At 36.9% G+C, this 24,018-nt stretch overlaps 1 protein-coding gene across 2 annotated transcripts in view; it reads left to right on the top strand.

Moving 5' to 3' along the window:
- Nucleotides 1-24,018, top strand: part of KCNQ5 (potassium voltage-gated channel subfamily Q member 5) — a 615,123-nt gene that overhangs the window by 545,536 nt on the left and 45,569 nt on the right. For both annotated transcript variants that reach the window (XM_016191137.2, XM_007529720.3), the window contains one exon: nt 23,028-23,136. In XM_016191137.2, the coding sequence (XP_016046623.2) occupies nt 23,028-23,136 (109 nt within the window). The remainder of the gene's footprint in view (nt 1-23,027; nt 23,137-24,018) is intronic.

Below are 24,018 nucleotides of genomic sequence, written 5' to 3'. Positions count from 1 at the left end.
CTTCACCGCCTGTGAAGCGACTCCCCTGCAGGTGGGGAGCCGGGGGCTCGAACCGGGATCTTTATGCCGGTCCCTGCGCTTTGCGCCACATGCGCTTAACCCACTGCGCCACCGCCTGACCCCCCCCCCCAAGGAATCTTTTCTACACTGGTGTGAAGAAGAGTAAGAAGAATGTCCTTATTTATCCTTTCTTCTAAATATTCTGTGTCAACCATGCTTATAAACATGAGCTCCCTAGTTTGATCCCTGCCATCAAATGTGCTAGAATCATGTTCTGGGTCTCTTTCTTGTGGATAAATAAATCTTTATTTTTAAATTTTTTATATCTTTGTCTTTTGATAGGGACAGCCAGAAATTGAGAGGTAGAGAAGGAGACAGACATCTGCAGCACTGCTTCACCACTTGCAAAGCCTTCGCCCTGCAGATGGGGACCAGGGCCTTGAACCCAGGTCCTTGAACACTGTAATATGTGTGATCAACAAGGTGCACCACCACTTAGACCTTGGATAAATAAATCTTTAAAAAATTCAAAATGAAAAGCTTGCTGAAGTAGGTAATATAAAATTAAAAGAAAAATAACCAGATTCATACTTATCTAGTATAATTCCTCTCCACATGCAAAAGCCATATGTTTTCTTTATTTCTTTTTTAAATTTATTTATTGGATGATTAATGGTGTATAGTCAACAATAAAATACAATAGTTTTTACATGCATAATATTTCCCAGTTTTCCACATAACAATACAACCCCCTCTAGGTCCTCCTCTGCTCATATGTTTTCTATTACTGTAATTTCCAGCGAGAGAGGGATATCTTCCTCTCCAATACCATGGCACCTCACTACTCAAATTTCTTGCTTGCCTCTGGACTACTCTTTCTAGCCAGTGATAACAAGATGGTTCATATTTATAAAGAGTAGGATTGTTTGAGGATAGCATAATGGTTATGCAAAAGTCTTTCATGCCTGAGGTGCAGAAAATCCCAGATTCAATCCCCAACACCATCATAAATATGAGGTGACCCATGCTCTGGTAAAAAAAAGAAAAAATAGAAGTGTACAACCTTCTATGTCAAAATTCTCAATTCTTCAACATTGGAATTTCAGTCCTGAGAGAGTTATAGCCTTAAGCTCTATCTCTCCAGTTTCCATAGATTTGATTTTTATTGAGAAACTCCATGTTGTAAACTAGAGCTCTGTATATTTGTTTGTTTTCACCCACACAGGAAAGTATGTGCAAAGTGTGGTGTCTTGAACTGTATTATAATTCTCTGCTAGTTTTCTGTTGTTATGTAGCAGTTTGCCACAAATAGGGTGGTCTAAAACAATATTCTCAAATTCTGTGCTCAGGAATCCAGCAGTAGCTCAGCAGAGTGAGTCTCACTCACTCTTTCATAAGATTGCACTTATGTTCTCTCTGCCATAAAATCATCTCAAGGCTCACCTAAGGGGGAATATATTGTCAGGCTCATTTGAGCACTTATTGTCAGGCCTAATTTCCTCACTACACTGGCCACTCCATAGGTTGCCTGAATAGCTTTGTGACATGTATCTGGGAGAATGTTTTCACAAGATGCAGTGAGTATTCAAAACAGAAACTGTAGCCTTTAGCAAGTGCCAGATAGATAGTTAACCTTAGTAGAACACTTGCCATGTAATATATATAACCCAGATTTGAACCTAGGTTTATTACATAGGAGTGCATAGTGACAAGCTTTCATCTGTGGTGTCTCTCCTTTTCTGTCTTTTCCTCTCTCTACATGAAAGAATAATTGCAGAGAGATAAAGTTAAGCATGCCACATACACACACAAAGTGAAAGATTTTATTTCTTCCATATGCTTCTTCCATATGCTAATGTTTGCCCAGCTTAATTCCTGTTGCAGTATAGAAAGGGACAAAATAAAAGGGTGAATGCCAGAAGATAGGCAATACTTAGTAACTTACTAAAAATTTATTAACTTACAAAAATTGACAGTAAATTGAATGTATTTTTTTTAGTCACAGATTTCTACTAATTTATGTGTCTTTCCAGCACCCCCAGCCTGGGTGGTGGTGCACCGGGTTAAGCACACATAGTATGCAGCACAAGGACCTGTGCAAGGGTCCTGATTTGAACCCCCTCATCCCCACCTGCAGGGGGATCTCTTCGTAAGTGGTGACGCAGATCTGCAAGTGTCTATCTTTCTCCCTCTCTATCTTCCCCTCCTCTCTCAATTTCTCTCTACCTTATCTGAAAATAAACAAACAAATAAATAAATAAAGGCCACAGGAGCAGTGGATTTGTTGTGCAGGCACAGAGCCCCAGCGATAAAAAAAAAAAGAAAAGAAAAAAAAACTTCACAAGGATAAACAACCAATTTGGCAACTGGGAGAAAATATTTGCACATCAAATATCTATAAAGAACTTAAACTGCTCAGCAACAAAGAAATAAAAAATAAAAAGGTGGGCAAAAGATCTAAATGATTTTCTAAAGTATACATAAACATGGTCCACAGATGCGCAAAGAAATGTTCCACTCACTTGTCACTAGAGTAATGCAAATTAAAACCCCGGCTGAGAGCCCCTGGCTCCCCACCTGCAGGGGGGTCACTTCACAAGTGGTGAATTAGGTCTGCAGGTGTCTATCTTTCTCTCCCCCTCTCTGTCTTCCCCTCCTCTCTCCATTTCTTTCTGTTCTGCCCAACAGCAACAATAGCAACAATAACAAAAACAACAACAATGGGGGGAAATGATGGCTTCCAGGAGCAGTGGATTCATGGTACAGGTACTGTGCCCTATTGATAACCCTGAAGGGAAAAAAAAAAAGAAAAGAAAAGAAAAACAGATGTGTTGCCAAGGATGTGGAGAAAAAGAACTCTGGAATACTGGAGTAGGTGGGATTTCAAACTAGTGAAGCCCCTTTGGAAAACTATATGGGGGTCCTTAACGCAATAAAATGGAAATACCTCATGATTTAACAATGCCATTCTTAGGTGTTTACAGGAAAATAATTCAGAGGGACATGTGAGTCCCTATGTTCACAGCAGCTTTACTCACAACCACTAAGAAGTGGAAGCAACCTAAGAAATGCTCATAGATTAACTGGATAAATGTGGGGCATATAGTCAGTGGAATACTACTTTTTGATTTGAAAAGGTTATATGCCCTCTGGACAAAATAAATGGAACTAAAGATGATTACACTTAGCAAAGTAAGGAGAGAGATGAAAGACAGCTACCACATGGTTTCATTCATATGTGGAATATAGATAATTGAAACACGTGCACTTGTTTAAAAAAAGACAGATTATCATCTATCAGATCGTTGTGAAAACTGTGGTGGTTATCATATAATTCAAGAGGGGCCTCATAGGACTTTGATGATGTGTAGGGTGTGTAACTAACCTGCAGTTTTCTAATCTTTGCAAACTATTATTACATTACCAATAAAACTGTTAAGAGATTCAGTGTAAAATATCTTTCTTAAGTGAGGTATTATTGACATAAAACATTATGTTAGCTTCAGGTATACCACATAATGATTCAATTTTAATGTATTTTGAGTAATCATATATAGTTAATATCCATTTTGTGCTAAGAGCATTGAAGATCTACTCTCATCAACCTTCAAAAATGCAAGACGGTATTAACTGTAGTCACCACACTACACACTATCTCCCCATCAATTAGTCATTTTGTAATAGGAGGTTTAAACCCTTTGACCCCCTTCACTTGTTCATTCTTTCTTACTCTCTTGGGAACCTACTGCTACCCTCTGAATCAGCCAGAGGTTGAGAGACATGGAGCAAAGGAGACAAGATAAACCTTCTTATGCCAGTCAGCTCCCAGACAACCCATTTATTGGTGATATACTGGCAGATAAGTTCAGAGAAAATCAGAGTAGAAGTCCAGTAGAATTGTAGGCTAAATAAAAATAGTTGCTACTTTTATTCACAAAATCTGAGGGGAACTTTTTTTTTCAGTACCAGATCACTGATACAACTGTAAGAAGACACAAGGTCAGGTTATTGTTCAATCTAAATACAGGCTAATAATTTCAAAACAATTTCAGAAGTCAGCATTAGTCATTATCTCAGTAGAATGATATGACACATCAGTTGTTACTGTATTAGATTAATGAATGATGTAAATCTCTCATCAGAGGGCATTAAGAATTTTATGTGCAGATGAATCTGTGTAAGGAGAGGTACCTCTCTACAGTGGAGGTAGAACTAGTAAGGGAAAAGTTAAAGATAAATTGTGAGTTCTCTGAAGTGGTAGTCTATTCACTTTGCCCCATTTGGTATTCAGGAGAATTCTAGCCTTGAGCAGTGCTACTTGCTGATTTGAACTGAAGTCTCTAGTTAAAAGCTTATTCAAATTCAGTGAAAGCTGCACTGTGGAACACACACATGCACTCCATAATAGTAGGTGGTGTCCCCTTGACACACTTCTCAGGAAATTAAAGGTTATAGCTGAAAAAACAAGAGAAAGAAAGTGATAGGCAAGAAGTAAGAAGTAATGGGAGGTGAGCCACTATGTTGTGCATCAAAAAGTGATGAAACCAGGGTCAGAACAGAACATGCGTTATTGGCATTTTTTAGCCAATCTTTCCTTCTCTCTTCCTCTTTTCAGTTTGGAAATGGAAGTAGAGGTAGTGATGATTAGCCAGAAGAGCAGTAATAGGAACTCAAGTCTGAAAGAAAAAGTCTTTGCCCTCTTTGAGAACACTGAAACCCTTGAGTTTTGATGATCCAAGTTTGGCTTGAAGACATGATGAGACAGTCCTTCTATTAGTGTGGTGTTCTCCAATTTCTAGACTGTCAAGATACTGAGTTAAAAATAGTTATTACTGTGTGGCTTTGGTTTTCAAATGGTCAAGAACATATCTTAAATATCTTGAAACAGCTACAAATAGGCCAATATTGTCAAAGAAAGAGCACTGGGTTAAAAGTTAGAAGACAGTTTTGCAATTGACTAGTTGGTTTTCTGCTCCTACGTTTGCCCTTCCTTCCTTCCTTCCTTCCTTCCTTCCTTCCTTCCTTCCTTCCTTCCTTCCTTCCTTTCTTTCTTTTCTGTCACACTAATCATATTTATCAACCACAGGACACTGTATATGCAATAGTTAGACTAGAGTTCACAAACCCAAATGCCTCTAGAGATAGACAAGTTATAGAAGTACTTGAAGGGAGTGGAAGTTTATGGCTGGGGGTGCTGGAAAGACAACGTAAATTAGCAGAAATCTGACTAAAAATACATTTAATTTAAAGTCAATTTTAATAAGTTACTAAATTTTTAGCAAGTTATTGAATATTGCCTGTCTTCTTGCATTCACCCTGGAGTTTTATTTCAGAGTGTGAAAGCTCTTCAGTTTGACGTAGTTCAGTTTATTTAGCTTTTTTGTTTGTTTCACTTGCCCATAGGGATGTGTTTCCTAATATATCTTGTTCAGGCTATGTACTTCCTCTTGGGTCAGGCTTTGCTTGGGTGATTCTAAGAATGTGTTCATCTGGGTTGTCCAGTTTGTTTGTATAGAAAAGCTCATTCACTTTAGGGGTGTTGTTAGGTAGTTCATTTGAGATCACTGTTGTTTTGTAATGTGAACCTGAATTTCTATGAACTTTTATGGCAGCTTTTCCTCCATCCCATAGACTCCTTCCCTTTCATTGTTGTCCAAATAATTGTTTATTTTATTTTGATTTCTTCAGTGATACAGGTGCAGATGTTATTAAGAAGCATGTTTATTTAGTCTTCACATTTTGGGAGTATTTCTCTGCTTCTTTTTGTGGCAATTTCTAGCCTCCTACCATCATGGTATGAAAAGATACTTTTTATGATTTCTTGCATTTTACCATTGTAACATCCACTACATACTGTTGTGAAAGCAAATCACAAAGACAATCCAAATGCAAGGCTGTAGCACCTCTTATGACAAGAGTCTGCTAGTGTTATGGTCAGTATTGGCAATATTCCATCCTCGTCATTTGTAGCTAATGTTTGTTTTGCTTTCTTTTTTGCAGTATGATATTGATCATATGATAATGTGGTAGTTTTACTACTAGTCTCTAATTTATGTTATATTTCTCCCCATGCTTTCCTCCCATTCCAGAGTTTACAAATAAAAGAGAAGGAAAATAGTAGCATTGTTGACACCTAATATATGCCAGGCATGACTGGGCACTTTCTACTGAAAATCCGCTGAGTCATTTAATATCTACCCAGCCACTTTTCAGATAAGACTTCAGGGTCAGAAACTGTAAATAACTTGTATAACTCAGCTTTAATGCCAGAGTGCAGATTACACTTTGATTTTATACCAAAGCATCTTTTATTCTACCATTCAGCTTTGTATGTTTTATTTCACCTGAGTAGCATCACTAGTAAATGAATGAATGAGAGAGTGAATGAATGAAATTTAATGTAAATTAGCTATAAGTGTCAAATAATTTATTTTCTTTTTCATTTAACATGGTAAGTATGTTCAAACCATGTCTCTTTGTCATCATAAGCACTAAAAAAAATCTCACCCATTGCTTTCCAGAGTCAATAAAAAAATAAACTAGTGGGGGCCAGGCAGTAGCACAATGGGGTAAGTGCACATGGCGCGAAGCACAAGGACAAGCGTAAGGATATTGGTTCCGAGCCCCTGGCTCTCCACCTTTAGGGGGGTTGCTTTGCAAGTGTTGAAGCAGGCCTGCAAGTGTCTATCTTTTTCTCTCCCTCTCTATCTTCCCCTCTTCTCTGGACAAGCCCCAGCAATAACCCTCAAGACTAAAAAAAAAAAAAAAAAAAAAAAAAGTATATCTCATCATCAAGATTCACAATTCATTCCAAGTGTTTCTCCCTAAGGTTAAGTACTCTCTATACTAGGTAAGAACAATTAATGTATCTCTTCAAGTTTGACCTAGTACAATTACTGATCTATCCAACAGCAATGACAAGGGTAACAAAATGGGGGGGGGGGGTGACCTCCAGGAGCAGTGGACTCATAGTGCAGGCACCAAGACCCAGTGATAACCATGGAGGCAAAAAAAAAAAAAAGTAAGTTCCATTAAATTTTGAAAACAACTTTAAACATTGTGACATCTGGCCAAGTATGTCCAAATGGTATCCTGTTGAAATATTGACATTTCTATGTAGTATCACTGCTACCGTAAAGGACATAATAGTGGAGAAAAAATAATGTGCTAATAATCTATTTTGAATTCCCAAAAAATAGATTTGACTAATCAGAAAAGCAGATTTGTAACTGTAGTTTGTTGAACCATTGTAAATTATTGACCACTCTGAGATCAGATGGTTCAGGGACAGTGTATCACAGGGGGTCAGGCGGTAGGTAGCACAGCAGGTTAAGTGCACATGCCGCAAAGGGCAAGGACCAGTGGTGTAAGGATTCCAGTTTGAGCCCCTGGCTCCCCACCTGCAGGGGGGTCACTTCACAAGCATTAAAACAGATCTGCAGGTGTTTTATCTTTCTCTCCCCCTCTCTGTCTCCCCTCCTCTCTTAATTTCTCTCTGTCCTATCCAACAACAACAACATCAATGGCAACAATAACAAGGGCAACAAAATGGGAAAAAATGGCTTCCAGGAGCAGTGGATTCGTAGTACAGGCACCAAGCCCCAGCAATAAACCCTGGAGGCAAAAAAAAAAAAGTATATCTCATCATCAGGATTAATTAAATGCTAGCATTTCACAATTCATTCAAAGTGTTCCTCCCTAAGGTTAAGTACTACCTGTATTAGTAAAGAATGGTGAGAACAATTAATGTATCTCTTCAAGTTTGACCTAGTGTAATTACTTTATGTTCAAAAGGAATCATATGAAATTAATCAAAGCCATGTTCATCTAGTTGCTCTATTTCCTGGGCTTATGTGAATGTTTGTTCTAATAAGAGCATTCCTGCTAGAGTATATATTTACCTAAGTGGGAAGGTTGACATTGTCTTGAATATAAGTTCTCAAAAAAAATTAAAAGGGAAGTAAATTAACCCAACAGAGTGGCTAGAAATACAGTTTCCGAACAAAACAGAATATCCTAACTCCTCCATTAAGTTGAATGAGGTGAAGCCAGTGACTTATAACCTCATTAGTCTTTAGTTCATTCTCATTTTCTCTTGCTCTCTCACTCTTTTACAGTAGGAATAATACTTATTATTCCTACTTATTATGATGATATAATATGTATTATTATGATTTATGTAATATTAATATGTAATATCTTTTTATAGTGCTCAAGAGAAAATAGGTACTTAATAAATTGAATATTATATGCTAATTTGTTTATGTAGACAATAGAGACATAAATTGAGGAGGAATGAAAATATAGAAAAATAGTGAACAGGGGCCAGGTGGTGGAACACCTGGTTGAAAGCACATGTTACAATGTGAAGGGCTCAGGTTCAAGTCCCTGGTCCCCACCTGTAGGGGGGGAAGGAGCTTGAGATCTGTGAGGTAATGTTGCAGGCATTTCTCTGTTTCTTTCCCTCTTTACCTTCTCCTCTCCTCTCAATTTCTCTTCCTCAATCTAATAAATAAATTTAAAAAAAGTGAGATAGACACCTGAAACACTGCTTCACTGCTCTTGAAGCTTCCCCTGCCCCATAGATGGGGACCGAGGACTTGAATCTGGGTCTTTGTGTATTGTAACACATGCACTAAATCAAGTGTGCCACTATCCATCCCTGTATTAATTTTAATGAGTTAAATTCCTGGACTTCCATGCACATGGGGGCTTTTTTTTTTCTTTCTCTATTTTATTTAATAGGACAGAAATTTAATTTGCATGTTTTAATCTTCTTCCTGTACTTGGTGGAAATTTCCAACTATGACAAATGGAAACTTAAAAAGCTACAGGTACATACAAACTATGTTTTAGAAGTTCTCCTATTGAGTAATTTATATATTCACAGAATGAACTAAGTTATTACTAGCCCATGTTAATGCTAATACAAATATAATTTCCTTTACTAAGATGAAAAAACTTGGGGCCCAGATGTGACTCATTGGGTAGAGTGCAAGCTTTGTCATGCATGTGACTCTGAGTTTGATCCCTAGTGACATATAGGAACACCATGAAGAGGGCCAGATTGAATGGAGGTGTGAACAGCTGCGTGGATGGTGAACTGGTTCTTTGAGTATGTGTGTGTCTCTCTAAAGATAAGCAATGGAAGTCAGGTCAAGGTCATACATGATCTTCAATGTCAAAGATACTTCCAGCCCTGAGTTTATTCCCTAACACTGTATAAAAGCATAAAAGATGAAAAAAGTACTTCATTTGCTTTAGAGGAGTGTCATTGTTTAACTATATGGCAATGTAATTCATTGCACGAGATAATTGATTAGAAAATTTTTACCAAAAATGCATATATAATGAACAGGTCATGAACAAATAAATGATTTGGTATGTAGTTTCTTAGGAGTTAATTCATTAAATGTTATTGATGAAAAATGTCTTGGAATTATAAGAAGTCCTCATACATAAGATATACCCATTCCTGAAGTATAGAGTGATATTATTTTTAATGTTTATTCTAACAGAAATCTGAGCCATTCAATAAAGTAAGTATCTGAGTGATATTAAGAAGATAATGAAACTTCTCTATTATTCTGTGTTTGCAGTAATTTTAGAAGAACAAGTGAAACCATTCTTAAGTATTCCAACTTGGATAAATAAATGAGTATAGTAGCATATGCAGTTAAAAATAAAATTATTTTATATATATTTTTTCTCTTCACATCATGGGCAGTCATTAAGCCAGTATTATGGTACAAGCAGCAATTTTAGCACAAAACTATATTAATTATTTTTGAAAACTCTCTAGTGCTTCTTATCATTACTCAACTCAGAAAGACTCCTTTTAATTAAGTGTCAGGAACTATTCTGTGAAATTTTGCCAGCATTCCTGCTAGCCAGTAAGGTTAATAGAGAATATCAGAGAAATTTTACCATAATTAGCATAATTTAAGATGCTGATAATGCATGAATTAACTACTCAATCAACATAAGTAGGATCTTTGATCTTAAAGAGAAAATGTTCAAGAGCAGTAACATCTTACATAATAGACCTCATATTAGTGTGAATTAGCATTTCTCAAAGTTGCTAATTAGCAAGCTTGAGAATAAACACAATAAAATGAGAGTGCTGATTAGTGTATTTGGTCAACATAGTTGGATTATTATTTTGATAGAGCCCCAAAACAGCCAAGCTTCATGTGGTTGACAGACTATAGAAAATACTTCATGTGCCTTGAGATAATCACCCATGATGTTGTTTACTTAAAGTTGAGATTAGTAATATAATATCAAGAATATAGTTTTGTGAAGTGTACTATTTCTGATGTGACTATATAAAAAGTACAAAAATTTTAAAGAGAAAATCATGAGAAGGGGTCCAGTGGTGGAACACCTGGTTAAACACACAAATAACTGAACAAAAGGATGCTATCAAGCCCCTGGCCCCCCACTTGCAGGAGGGATGGCTCACAAGTAAAGAAGCAAGGTTTGCAGGTGTCTGCCTTTCTCTCAACCTCTCTACCTCTACCTCTCCCCCCCCCCTCAATTTCTTTCGGTTCTATCCAATAAAATGGAACAAATTGATGCCAGGAGCAGTGGACTTGTAGTACCAGTACCACCAAGCTCCAGTGATAACCCTGGAGAAAAAAAAAAAGAGAAAAGGAAGGAAGGAAGGAAGGAAGGTAGGAAGGAAGGAAGGAAGGAAGGGAAAATCACAAGAGTACTTCTCATTTTTCCAGGCTTTACATAATTAAACTAGCATTGGATTTGCTGGTTTTCTTGTGTTAAATGGGTTGCAAGACCTAGTACATTTCTGACCACTAGTAGGGGAATAACATGAAAAGAGTGCAGATAAGAGACCTGCAGGCCAAAAAAAAAAAAGTTATGTGTTGTTTTTGTTTTGTTTTTGTTTTCATGTTTTGTCTTTCATGTTAAGGAACAGTGGGTGATTTTGATAAACAGCTGAGATGATTTAATTATGGGATTAGAAAAAGACATATCAAAGAAAATAAAGATGCGAAGTATATGGCAGACAGGAAAGACTTTGTCGCAGTGTGTTTTGAACTATAGTAGAGTTCTATGAAATCATATCAATGTTATGCCTCATGTTTTTAAATGAAATGAAATAAGGAGGAATAAGAAATAAAATGTGAAGGAAATGTAAAAGTCTATTATTTCATCAATATATTTTTTCCAAAATTGTTATCAATGTAAAACATATGCCTAGTATTCACAATATTTTTTAAAGATTTACTATTTTTCTTTCATAAGATAAAGACAGAAACAGAGAGACCTGAACGGCATTCTAGCATTTGCAGTGGGAGAGATCAAACTTGAGTTTTCATGCTTACAAATTAGGCACTCTACCTAGCAACACTCCTGGACCACACATATAGGCTAATCTTGAAAGTCCATAAAAAAAAAAAACTGATGGGATCTGGGCAGTAGCACAGAGAGCTAAGCACAAGGACCCGCATAAGGATCTGGATTCGAGCCCCTGGCTCCCCACCTCACATGGGCGGTGAAGCAGATCTGCAGGTGTCTACCTTGCTCTCCCCCTCTCTGTCTTCCTCTCCTCTCTCAATTTCACTCCGTCCTATCCAACAACAACAGCAGCAATGACAACAATAACAAGAACAATGGCAACAAAATGGGGAAAAAATGGCCTCCAAGAGCAGTGGATTCTTAGTATAGGCACTGAGCCCCAGCGATAACCCTGGAGGAAAAAAAAAGGAAAAATTATTATTTGATTTTACAAATATTCACAAATGGCATATTCAACAAGCAATTGGTATCTAGAATAAGTAATGAACTCTGTACTAAATATTTGATTGTAAAATAATTGGATTAGAAAGTGAATATGATCAGGGGAGATAACATAATGCTTATGAAAAAACTGTTATGCCTGAGGCTCCATGTCCCAGTTTCAATCTCCTGCACCACCATAAGCCAGAGCTCCCTCTTTCATTCTTCCTCTCTTTCTCCTCTTCCCCTCTCTCCTATTCCCTCTCTCTCTCCCTCTTTCTGTCTCCCTCCCTCTCTCTGTTTCTCTCTGATCTCTTATTAAAATAAAACAAGTAAAATATATTAATTACTTTTTTAAAAAGGGGCCAGGTGGTGGTGTACTCAGTTGAGTGCAGATGTTACAAACAGTGCATAAGTACCCGGGTTCAAAACTCCAGTGACCACCTTCAGAAGGGAAGCTCCGTAAGTGGCAAAGCAGTAACTTTTCAGGTGTTTCTCTCTCATTCCCATCTCAATTTCTTTCTGTCTTTATTCAGTGAATTTCTAGGGCTCTTTGTTGTTATTGTTGTCTAATATCCTTTTATTCTACTTTAATTTTAGTCATTAATATTTACTTCTCTGTGAAAATACTGATGTTATTGTGAATTATTTTTCCTTTTTTAACCTCTTATTTATTTATTATTGTATAGAGACAGAGAGAAATTGAGAGGGGAGAGGGAGGTAGAGAGGGAAAGAGACAGAGAGACACCTGCAGCCCTGCTTCACCACTCATGAAGGTTTCCCCTGCAGGTGGGGACCGGGGTTTGAACCTGTGTCCGTGCACATTGTAACATGTGCATTCAGCCACGTGCACCACCGCCTGGCATGGCCCCTGTGAAATATCTTTCTTTTTTTTTTTTAGTTTTGGCTTTTATTTGACTTTGGTCACTGTCTTTATATTGGAATGTTTCCTTGGGTACCTAGAAAACTGTGGATGCTTCCACATAATGAAGTGTGAGAGACAAGTGTGACTGGAATTTCTGAATATACATTTGCTGCTGATCAGCTTTGAGCATCACCAAAGGCTGATCTGTGTTAGCCATTTCTTAGGAGATTTTGATGTCAATATTTTAAGTTAATGTACTTCTGGACACAACAGATTCCCCAGAGAATACTTTTCCCAACTCCTGTCTGAGGCTTAGACATCTTACTGTCAATGGACTGATGATGACAGCTGGCAGTGACTTCTCAGTTGAGACTCTTAAGTGGTCATTTGATATCCTAGTTTTTAGTACATTTGTCAGCCTTCAGTTCCACTTCATGAATCTTTGTCCAAAAACTTTCAGTGATTTCACCTGCTGGAAAACGAGAGGAGAGAATCATACCCAGGGTATATTGGATATAGTGCACACAATCTTCATAATCTTAGCTCCCACCAGTGCCAATTCCTAAGTCTTTTGAGTTTTCTGAAGTATAAATTGTATTGTTTCTCAGATTTTCCCAAGTGTTGATATAGGTTTTTCTTTCTAGTATCATCCATTAAGTTACTTTACTTGTTTACCTTCCTACTTCCAAAATCATATCATTCTTCTCCACTTATAAGATTATCATCACAGCAGATCTAGTAGGCTTGACCTCTGTCAAGATTAGATATGTGTGGTTCAGTGATCAAGTTTATGCCATGCATGCATATGCCCTTGGATTGAACCCTCTGTTCAAGTATCTTTCTATCTGGAAAAAAAAAAGTTTGGTCTGTAACAAGGGAGCCTCAATAACTACAAGAAAATAAAATATAATAAATGGTGAAGCAGTGATATGGACTCTCAATTTCTGCTTGTCTCTTTCTCACACATATGCATGTGTTCTCTAAAGTAATTAGAAATATAAGTTCAGGGGGTCGGACTGTAGCGTAGTGGGTTAAGTGCACATGGCGTGAAACTCTAGGACTAGCGTAAAGATGCCAGTTCAAGCCCCCTGCTCCCCACCTACAGGGGGGTTACTTCACAAGCGATGAAACAGATCTGCAGGTGTCTGTCTTTCTCTCCCCATTTCTGTCTTCCCCTCATTTCTCCATTTCTCTCTGTCCTATCCGGCAACAACAACATCAATAACAACAACAATAATAACCACAACAATGATAAAAACAATAAGGGCAACAAAAAAGGAAAATAAATAAGTAAACAAGTAAATAAATAAACAAATAAAATATAAGTTCAGTCCACCATCTTAACCCAAAGAGGAAACTTGTCTAAATTGTGTATTTGAATGCATGTATATCACACTATTAAATGTACTTCTCATTGTTCTTATAAATAAAAATCGCATAGTACGCATACCACTCAAAAACTCACTCTATTTTCTCTTTAGATTCTGTTTTCTCGTGGAATTGAATGAGTTTTACAGATATATAGTCAGGGATCTAGTTCAGTGGTAGAATATATGCCCCATATGTATTAGGCCCTAAGTTTATCCCTAACACCAAAACAAAAATAAAATTATATACATAACAGTTTTTCTAGAATGTGCAATTTACAAGAAACTCTAGATCTAACTCTTAGAATAATAAAAAAAAAATAGTAAGCTCCACTTATACTGTATTTGAATGTACCTCTTACTTTCCATTCTGGGTAATAATAGGTTTATGTATTCTGAATCTCCAGTTTTCTGTTTCATATTAAGAATGTTATAAGGTTAAAAATTTATAATCATCAATTGGTTTAACAGTATTTGTGTATAAATTAGATTGAATTTGTTTAAATGCACAGGAAAATTCAACTACCTGTTTAAAATATTAAATTGACTTTTTAACTAAAATACTTCTTTAAAAATTCAAGAAGAGTGTTGATGAAATAACTCACTTGCTGTTTTTCCATGTGTGTCTCCAAGGTTCGAGCTCAACCTCTACTACATTGAAGTAAACTTCTGTGCTTTCTCTCTCTGCCTCTCTGTCTCTCTCAGCAAAAAAAAAAAAAAAGAAAAAGAAAAACTTATAGTATTATCTTTTTTTTTTTTTTTGCCTCCAGGGTTATTGCTGGGGCTTAGTGCCTGCACTATGAATCCACTGCTCCTGGAGGCCGTTTTCCCCATTTTGTTGCCCTTATCTTTACCACTGTTATTGTCGCTATTATTATTGTTGTCACTGCTGTTGGATAGGACAGAGAGAAATCGAGAGAGGAGGGGAGACAGTGGGGGGGAGAGAAAAACAGACACCTGCAGACCTGTTTCACCTCCCGTGAAGCGCCCCCCCCCCTGCAGATGGGGAGCCGGGACTCAAACCGGGATCCTTATGCCAATCCTGTGCTTTGCTCCATATGCACTTAATCCACTGTACTACCGCCCAACCCCCATGATATTATCTTTTATTTTTGTGAGAATTCAATAAGATTATTTCCTAATTCTGGTTAAGAACACACTTGAAAACTATTTACTCCAAATCCCCTAAGTTCCTGAATTGAGTAAACAGTAGTCACATGACTAAAGTTTCATAATTTGTCCCTGTTTTGCTAGCAATATAAGGTACTGGGATAAAGGTTACTTTTGAACAAGCACAAGGGGGAACATATCCAAAAATAACATATGAAGTTATTACTGTGTCTCCTAGTAATATATTCACATCCCCATTGATGTCACATTGTTCCTGAAGAAAAAATAATTGTGAATTGCCTTCTTTACTATATTGATATGGATAATATAGATAACTATAAAGAGATGCCTCTTGCTTATTCTGCTGACATTAAATTCCTCTATTATTTGAGACTGATAAAATTATGTAGGCTGAAGATTTTGAAATGAAGTACAGTTCACATTTCAACCCAAAGTAAAAATGCAGTATACAGTATTGATTCTTTAGCTTTATGTATTTTGTCTCTTAAACATGTTCATGGCTTCCCCAGAGACCCACCCTACTAGGGAAAGAGAGAGGCAGACTGGGAGCATGGACCGACCAGTCAACACCCATGTTCAGTGGGGAAGCAATTACAGAAGCCAGACCTTCCACCTTCTGCAACCCACAATGACCCTGGGTCCATGCTCCCAGAGGGATAGAGAATGGGAAAGCTATCATGGGAGGTGGTGGGATATGGAGATTGGGTGGTGGGAATTATGTGGATTTTTACCCCTCCTACCCTATGGTTTTGTTAATTTATCCTTTCTTAAATAAAAAAAAAAGTTAGAAGCCATTTAAAAAAAAAGAAAAAAAACATGTTCATGGATCACTGGGGATAAAATTTTGTTGTTTAAAATCCTATAAAATTGCACCTTTTGAAGAAAAATTAGATATATCTATTTATTTTGCTTCTAGAGTTAGCTGGGCTCTGTGCCTGCACTGTGAATCCACTGCTCCCAGAAGACATTATTTTTTTTCTTTTTTGAATTTTATTTGTTGGGACAGAGAGAAATTGGGAGGGGAGGGGAGGGGAGGGAGAGAGCAAGTTAGACATCTGCAGACCTGCTTCACCGCTTGTGAAGCATCCACCTTGCAGGTGGGAAGCAGGGGCTGGAACCCAGACCCTTGCACTGATCCTTGCGCATTGTATTATGTGCACTAAACTGGTGTGCCACCACTGGCCCCTAAATTAGATTTTTTTATAATAAGATTTCAAATTTATAAGGTGTAAGCTATCAGCTTTAAAGCTAGATATTGAGTTACATATTGAAATAACTATAAGATAGAGTGTAGTGGAGGACTATGTTTGCCTGATAGGTTCACTCAGTAAATATCCATTCACATAATGTACCCTGCCCCCTGTTCTAGGAGCTTGAAAGAAATCACAGAACAAGAATGTGTTCTTTGTAACTCTATATTCTAGTAGAAAAGACAAGTAATGTTCAAGAAACAAGTACTTGTTAAATATTTTAAAGGGTAAGAAATGCTGTAGAAAAAAAGAGAGTGGGTTAAGGGGGTACATAAGTAGGGGAAAAGAAAAATATGTAGATTTAAATAGGGTGGGTAGCAAAGTTCTCTTGGAGAAATGACACACTGAGCTCAGACAAAAGCAGCTAAGGACCCTCAGGCTATCTGGAGATAAGCCTCTGAAGGGAACTCCTAAGGAGAGTGGTGTCTGGCTTCATCAAGGGGTCCCTAGGAAATATGAGGATGGAGACTTAGGGGTGGAGAGGAAATGACCTCTGACGGACAGTTTATTCAGTGAAGGCACTGTCCCTTGATTTCCAGAGATGATTCACCAAGAGAAAAAGAGTATAGTGAAATTGTGTGAATTCTCCCTTAGAGAGAGTGCTGGTATCTCTGAAATTCTAAACCTAGACACAGCTAAAGTCCAAGAATCTGCTGCTGTTGTTCCGTTGTCATGCCATTAGATTGTATTATCTTCACACCATATGATATTCTAGAAGCAAGAGTTATAAGAGAAGACATTGTGCACTTATAGCACTCATCATCTAACAAGAAAGGCAACTGTAAACAATCAAATGTTGTGTCATAATGGTGAGAAAAGATTTGTGTCCACAGACAGGACTGAGTCAGCTATAGGGATTTGGTTGCCTTCTGTGGAGGTGATAAACTCTGAAAAGGGCTTGTAACTGTAGAACCTGTGTTTGAGAGTAAATTATACTATCGTGCCCTCCCTCTTTGCTTTGAATAACTCACAATGAAAGTAAATACAAAGCTGAAAAATAAAATTCTAGTTTTCAAAATTATGTGAAAGTTATATGAACACTGAAACTTTAAATTTGATCTCCATACATTGATGTTTTCTTCAAATTTCATCTATGAATAACATCTATGAATAACTGTCTAATCTATCCACTGCACATTTTGTTTCCAGTGGCCCTTGGGAAAGTATCCAAAGGTGATGCTGCTTTACAGCGCCTCCAAAAATTGTTTGTAGTACAGTGTATCTGGGGGAGGCTGTATTAAGATGCTGCTGAATAGGTAGTGTGAACTGTCAGAATGAAGTTCCCTTACATGGTAACCAGAGATGTTCAACTATGGATCTGGGTTGAAAAATTAGTTTTGACATTAAACATCAGTTAGTGCAGAGGAAAGGGACTGAAAGACAAAATGTAATGGGATTTGCCCCACAATATTAGAACTGCTAAGTTCATTTTTCACTTTCCTTATGATCTGATTTAAAATTCAAATGTGCAAAGTTTTACTATGAGAAAGCACTACTATTATAATAAAATAAAAACAAAAGTTTTAGAAAAATCTCTTTGGGGACTGTGATGTGGTATTTAGAGTGCACATATTACCATGCCTGAGTATCTGAGGTCAAACCCCAGTCATCAAGTGTAGAGGGGGTAGAAGAGAGAAGCTTCCCAAGAAATGCAACAATACCTCAACTTGTTTGTTTCTTCCTCTCTTTCTCCCTATTCCCCTCTACCTCTCATCTTCTTTCAAACAAAAAGGAAAAGATGACCGCTGGGAGTGGTGCAATTGTTGTGCAGGTGCTGAGCCCTAGTAATAATCCTGGTGGCACAAAAAAAAAAATACATTAAATAAGGAAAATATGGGGAGTAGATAGCATAATGGTTATGCAAACAGACTCTCATGTCTGAGGCTCCAAAGTCCCAGGTTCAGTCCCCTTCACCACCATAAGCCAGAGCTGAGCAGTGCTCTGGTGGCAGGGGGAGTCTTTGGCCTGGGGAGATAGCATAGTGGTTCTGTAAAAGAGAATCTGAGGTTCCAAGTTCAATCCCCAGTACCACCATAAGCCAGAGCTGAGCAGTACTCTGGTATCTATGTCTCTATCTCTCACTCATTAAAAAAAATGAAATTAAATAATGATTTATTTAAAAAAAGAAAAGATACTCATTCCTTGATGACTGCACTATAAAGCATAAATCCTCTCAAAATATATATATATAGGACAGATAGATTGGTCACCTAAATAATGCACTTGTTTTGTTCTCCATAAGACCCAGGGTCCAGTTTTGTCCACAAGGCATTAGAGGGAGCTTTTGTACTGTACTCTCTCTCTTTGTCTCTATCTCACTTGTTCTATCTGAAAAAAAAAAAAAATTTTACCAGGTGTGGTGAATCCTTCAGTGATGGCTTAAAAATAATAATGAAAATAAAATTACTTGAAGAGTCTAAATGAAAAAAAAAACTAACCATATATTCTCTAGAGTGTTTCTCTGGATTTTTTATTAAAGCTTTGAAGATCCAGTATATCTCTTGGTGATTTCACAGCATTTGTCACAGAACAGAAAGTAAATGGTCTTAGCTAAGGGCACAGTGAAATGAAATTGTACTACTTCTTCAGGGCCCAAACAGTTATTCTGAAGTCTATCTGGATTAAAATAATTGCCTTTGGACTAGCACATGGCTGAAATGCAACCTCTAAATTTAGGATGATATTTAAGGTGTTGAAATGACAGTGTGGGAAAGGTCACTGAAATATAGCCACCAGTAGAAGGAAGGAATTCTTGAAAAATAAATTATAATTAAAAACAGAGTGTAATAAGTTGGTTAAAATCATTAATAATGGCCTTTTAAATATGCTACACACAGCAAAATGGGATAGAATCATTACTTGTTTTATTTAAATTTCTAAAATAAAAATTCATTGTTAATGCCTAGCCTTCATACTTTTCTAAAAGAATTATGTTACAGTAGTGGTTGCTTTTAAGGTTTGTAACTTGGGAAGATACTTTTTCTTCCTTTTAATTGTATTCATTTTTCTATTTTCAAATAGTTTAATTCAAATAATTTATGTGTTATTTTGTGATGGACAAATCCTTAAAGAAACTTAAAAGAAATATAGCTAGAACTGCTAATTTTATTATTACATGGTCTCAGCTTCCTGTTATCTTTACAAAAACTGTATGTAGTTATAATCTGCCTGGCTATTTAGTTTCTTTTTAATTTTATTTATATTTCAAATACCTCCATTAACTTATAGTATTCATAATTGTCCTTATGTAACTCTGCAATTACATCACCAAATTGAAAATTATGTACTTCACTTCTCTACAATAGTCAATAATACAATAGACATTATTGTATTAAGTTAGCTTTATTTTCTTTTTGAAAATTATTTTTCAAAATAAACTTCTGTGGTATGGAATAATAAGATCACTGATTATCCTCTTTTTTTTTCCTGCCATAAAACTTGTTTCTGGTTTGTTCTGTCATTGGTAATGCCAAAATCTATCTTTATTCTTGTAGTTATTGTGACCATACCTACTTGCTAAAAACATTTGGCATTAACCTCATAATGAAAGGACACCATGCTATATGCTGCTCAATTGTTTAGACTTGCATAAACATATGATATGTTACACTGTATTTTCATGTAGGTAAGTCACTGATTCAATCACTATAGAATCTGCCTTCCAGTAACCTCCCGGCTTCCCTAGTTTTCTGAGACAAAAAGGTGGAACTGTGTGAGAAGTACCTTAGAATAGAATTCAGATTAAGGGAAGCAGATGCAAATATATATATATATGTATGTATGTATGTATGTATGTATGTATGTATGTGTGTATGTATGTATATGTATATGTATATTTGCCACCATGGTTATCACTGGGGCTAGGAGCCTCCATAGAAAATCCACTGCTTTCAAAAGCCATATGTTCCTTATTTTTTTCTATTATATTCAATAGGACAAAGAGAAATTGAGAGGGGAGGAGACAGAGAAGGAGTGAGAAAGACACTTGCAGACCTGCTTCACAGATCATGAAGCAGGCCCCCCCCCCAGGTGGGGAGTGAGGGGTATGGTTGGAACCCAGGTTTTAATTCATGCTAATGTGTGCACTCAGCTGAGTGAGCCTCCTCCAGGCCTCCCACAAATTTCTATTATGAAGAGTAGCATAAAATAACCGTGTGACTTCTGCACTAAGAATCCTAAGGAAGTGTTTTACCTTATATTTTATCTGCGGAACTAACTTGGTATCTCACAGAACTTCATAATGGTCACCATGATCCTTTCAGTAACTCAATTCCCTCCTGTCGCCCACACACTCCCTTCAAATTCTCAGCATTGTACTTCCATGTCTTCTTGGTGGTTCAAAATGACTCAGCATGTAGCCAAGGTAATCTCATTGCTGCATATCGGATTCTCTCTCAGTGTTGTGGGAGCTACTCCACCTGAGACCATGACTGTCAAGTTCATACACACCCATATGAATGGAATACAGTGCAGGAAAAACAATTCTAGATGCAACATGAGAAGCAAGAGAGACAAACCTGCAAAGATTCAGAAGTAAAATGCAAGATCAGGCAATGTCTCAAAGGGTAGTTCCAGAATCCAATTGTATGGGTTTCAATTTTGGTTTAGTTTCTTATTCTCCATGTGTCCTTGAGCCAGGTTTTTACTTTATTTTATTTTATTTCATTTTATTTTATTTTATTTTATTTTTTATCTTCTGGACCTCACTTTCACAATCTGTAAAATATTAACAATAATACATATGACAGGTTTTGTAGTACTTTAGTGGGGTTCTTGGCACATGATCAAGATTTCCCTAAAAAAACAATAGTTATTGTTACCATCATTATTGTTCCTGAGTGAAAAGCTAGAAATCAAAAGAAAAAGTTTCCCAGTAGTCTTAGCTTCCAGAAACTCAATGACTTGAAACAACAGAGATGTATTCTGTCATAGTTTAAAAGGTCACAAGTTAGTGTTGTCAATACTGGCTTCTTCTGGAATCTCTGAGAACTCATCCTGTGCCTTTGGTGGAGGACAGCATTACTGGTATTCTTGGCTTATAGACACATTATTTGCATCTTTGCTTCCAGTGTGTGTTTGTGTGTGTGTGTGTGTGTGTGTGCGTGTGCGTGTGCGTGTGTGTGTGTGTGTGTGTGTTTTCTGTCTTAAATAGACACCTTTCTTGCCTTTAGGACTTAGTTAACCCAGAATGATACATTGTTAAACCTTAACTCTATTTGCAAAAGCTCTTATTCCATGTAGACATGAATTTAGAAGCGATGTATGCTTTATTCACAATATCAGCTATCCACAGTTTGGGATAAAATCAGAAGAAATCACAAACAGTACCTCGAATAGTGATTTCTGCCCTTCATCATGATGCATATGTGCTAAAAGGACTGTGTTATGGAAGGGGTCAACTAAGCAAAGTGGAGCCAGCTCCACAAGGTCTCCACTGAATCAGAACCAACTGTCAAACAGAGGTTTAATCAATGTACTGTAGCAAACTTTTAAACTCCTCTGGAGAGATGTGGATGTACCTAGCAGAGGCAGGCAACACCCATCAGGTGTTGTACCCATCAGTACCTGTGGTTAACTCTTTCTCCTGCTCAGGCCTGGCACATTTCATGTCACCATTTAACCCACTATTGAACCCAGACTGCATTCTTATACTTGTTAATGTATTGTAAAGGGCAAAAGCTTTGGAGGTACACTTATTCAGAACATGGGGCTAATAGAGTCTATATCATAAATTTCAAGCTCTGTATGTACACTCCAGTTAAGTATCCAAAGACTATCTCCTTAATTCAAAGCAGCTGTTATTTAAATGCTGATTGTTAGTTTCAGAAAGAACTGGGCTAAAGAGCAGGAGTGAATCAAAACAGTTCATTTCAATCAACACTATTGCAAGTACAGCCTGTTAACAGCTTCATCTTCCCCGTGGGAAACTACTCAGAAAGGCTTTGAATTACTTAAATCTGGTGAGGTTGTAGAAAAGGAGGACAAATGATATGTGTGGGGGGGGGATATCTGACTAACTTTATATTTATATATGTCTAAATTTGGGACCTGGAAATAGTATAGTAGTTACACAGAAGACTTTGATGCCTGAGGTTCAGATTCAATCCCTAATATTACCACAAACCATAGCAGTGCTCTGGTTTAAAAAGTAACACATTTAAAATGTAAGTTTAGTCTATAAACTCCCCCACTCCTATATGAGACAAATTCAGCAACAGTTTTTTTACAACTTTAATATGAATTTTATTGTGAAGGGTTTCAGAAACATTATACATGGATTAATTTCAGTAGTGTTTCTAATATCATTACAGGGTTTTTGGGGGATGGGTTGTTTTGTTTATTTGTGTGTTTGTTTAGTAGAATGTTATTCAGCTCTGACTTGTAGAAGTGCCAGGGATTGAACCTAGATCTTCTGATGACTCAGGCATGAATCTACTGTATAAATGACTGTACAACATGTTTTAAATTGCTGGTAGCAATGGTTTCTTTAAATTTTTTACTTGTAAAATGGAAATATTGACAAGACGATAGGGTAAGAGGGGTATATTTCCACACAATTCCTACCCTCAGAATTCCATATCCAATCCCCTCCCTTGATAGCTTCCCTATTCTTTATTCCAACTATGACACCATCTCCCCAGGCAATGTTTCTTAACTGGCAATTTTCTCTTTCAGCTGACACAGCTCTTGGCACTGATGATGTGTATGATGAAAAAGGATGCCAGTGTGATGTATCAGTAGAAGACCTCACCCCACCACTTAAGACTGTCATTCGAGCTATCAGGTTGGTGAAAACCTTTGACAAAATGATTCAGCGATATACCTCTGATTGCTTGAATTACCATGTAATTAGATGCTTGTTGCTACATGTAAATCTCTTGGAACAATTACTTTTTCTCTTCTGATTCATCCACATGCCTCTTAAATTCTAAAATATATTCTTGATTAAAAAAAAGAAACCTCTATTGTGTCTAATATAAAGACTGATCCAAAAAAAAAGAAAGAAAGAAAGAAAGAAAGAAAGAAAGAAAGAAAAGAAAAAGTAGGTAGAACCTGCAAATCCAGACCAAAAAAATACAAGAAAAAGAAAAAATAAAATTGATGCCTGGGAAATTACATGAGAATTGACTAGTGTGAATCTGTTGCATTATAGACACTTATTACGTAGAATGCAATTGGAGTTTTAGAGAATAATTTTATGATTTGATGCTCCAGTCCATACTGTAGTTTAGCAACAGAGACAAACTGATAGAATATTTTTTAAATGGTCTGAATTTTAAAAATTGGGAATCTAAAGTACTCTACTATGTGCTAATCCTGTCCTCCTTATATGATACAGTAAAATGCTGATAATCTTCATTTGATGCTTCTCTTGGTGATAGAAAAATAAGAGAATTGGAGCTAGCTTGTGGAGTACCTGATTAAGTGTACACATTACAGTACACAAGGACTGGTCTTCAAACTCCTAGTCCCCACCTGCAGGGGCAAGCTTCATGAGCTATGAAACAATGTTGTAGGTGTTCTTTCTCTCTCCTTCTTTATCTCTCCATTCCCTTTCAGTTCTCTGTCTCTATCCAAAATAAATAAATAAAATTTAATTTTAAAAAACTAAGATAATAAGCTGAACGACTTATATTTGCACTTGCAGGATTCACTTCCCTAACCT

This window comes from Erinaceus europaeus, chromosome 4 (assembly GCF_950295315.1).
Source record: "Erinaceus europaeus chromosome 4, mEriEur2.1, whole genome shotgun sequence".
Lineage (NCBI taxonomy): Eukaryota > Metazoa > Chordata > Mammalia > Eulipotyphla > Erinaceidae > Erinaceus > Erinaceus europaeus.
Note: the sequence above shows the minus strand (reverse complement) of the source record. Positions and strands in the feature narration are given on the sequence as shown.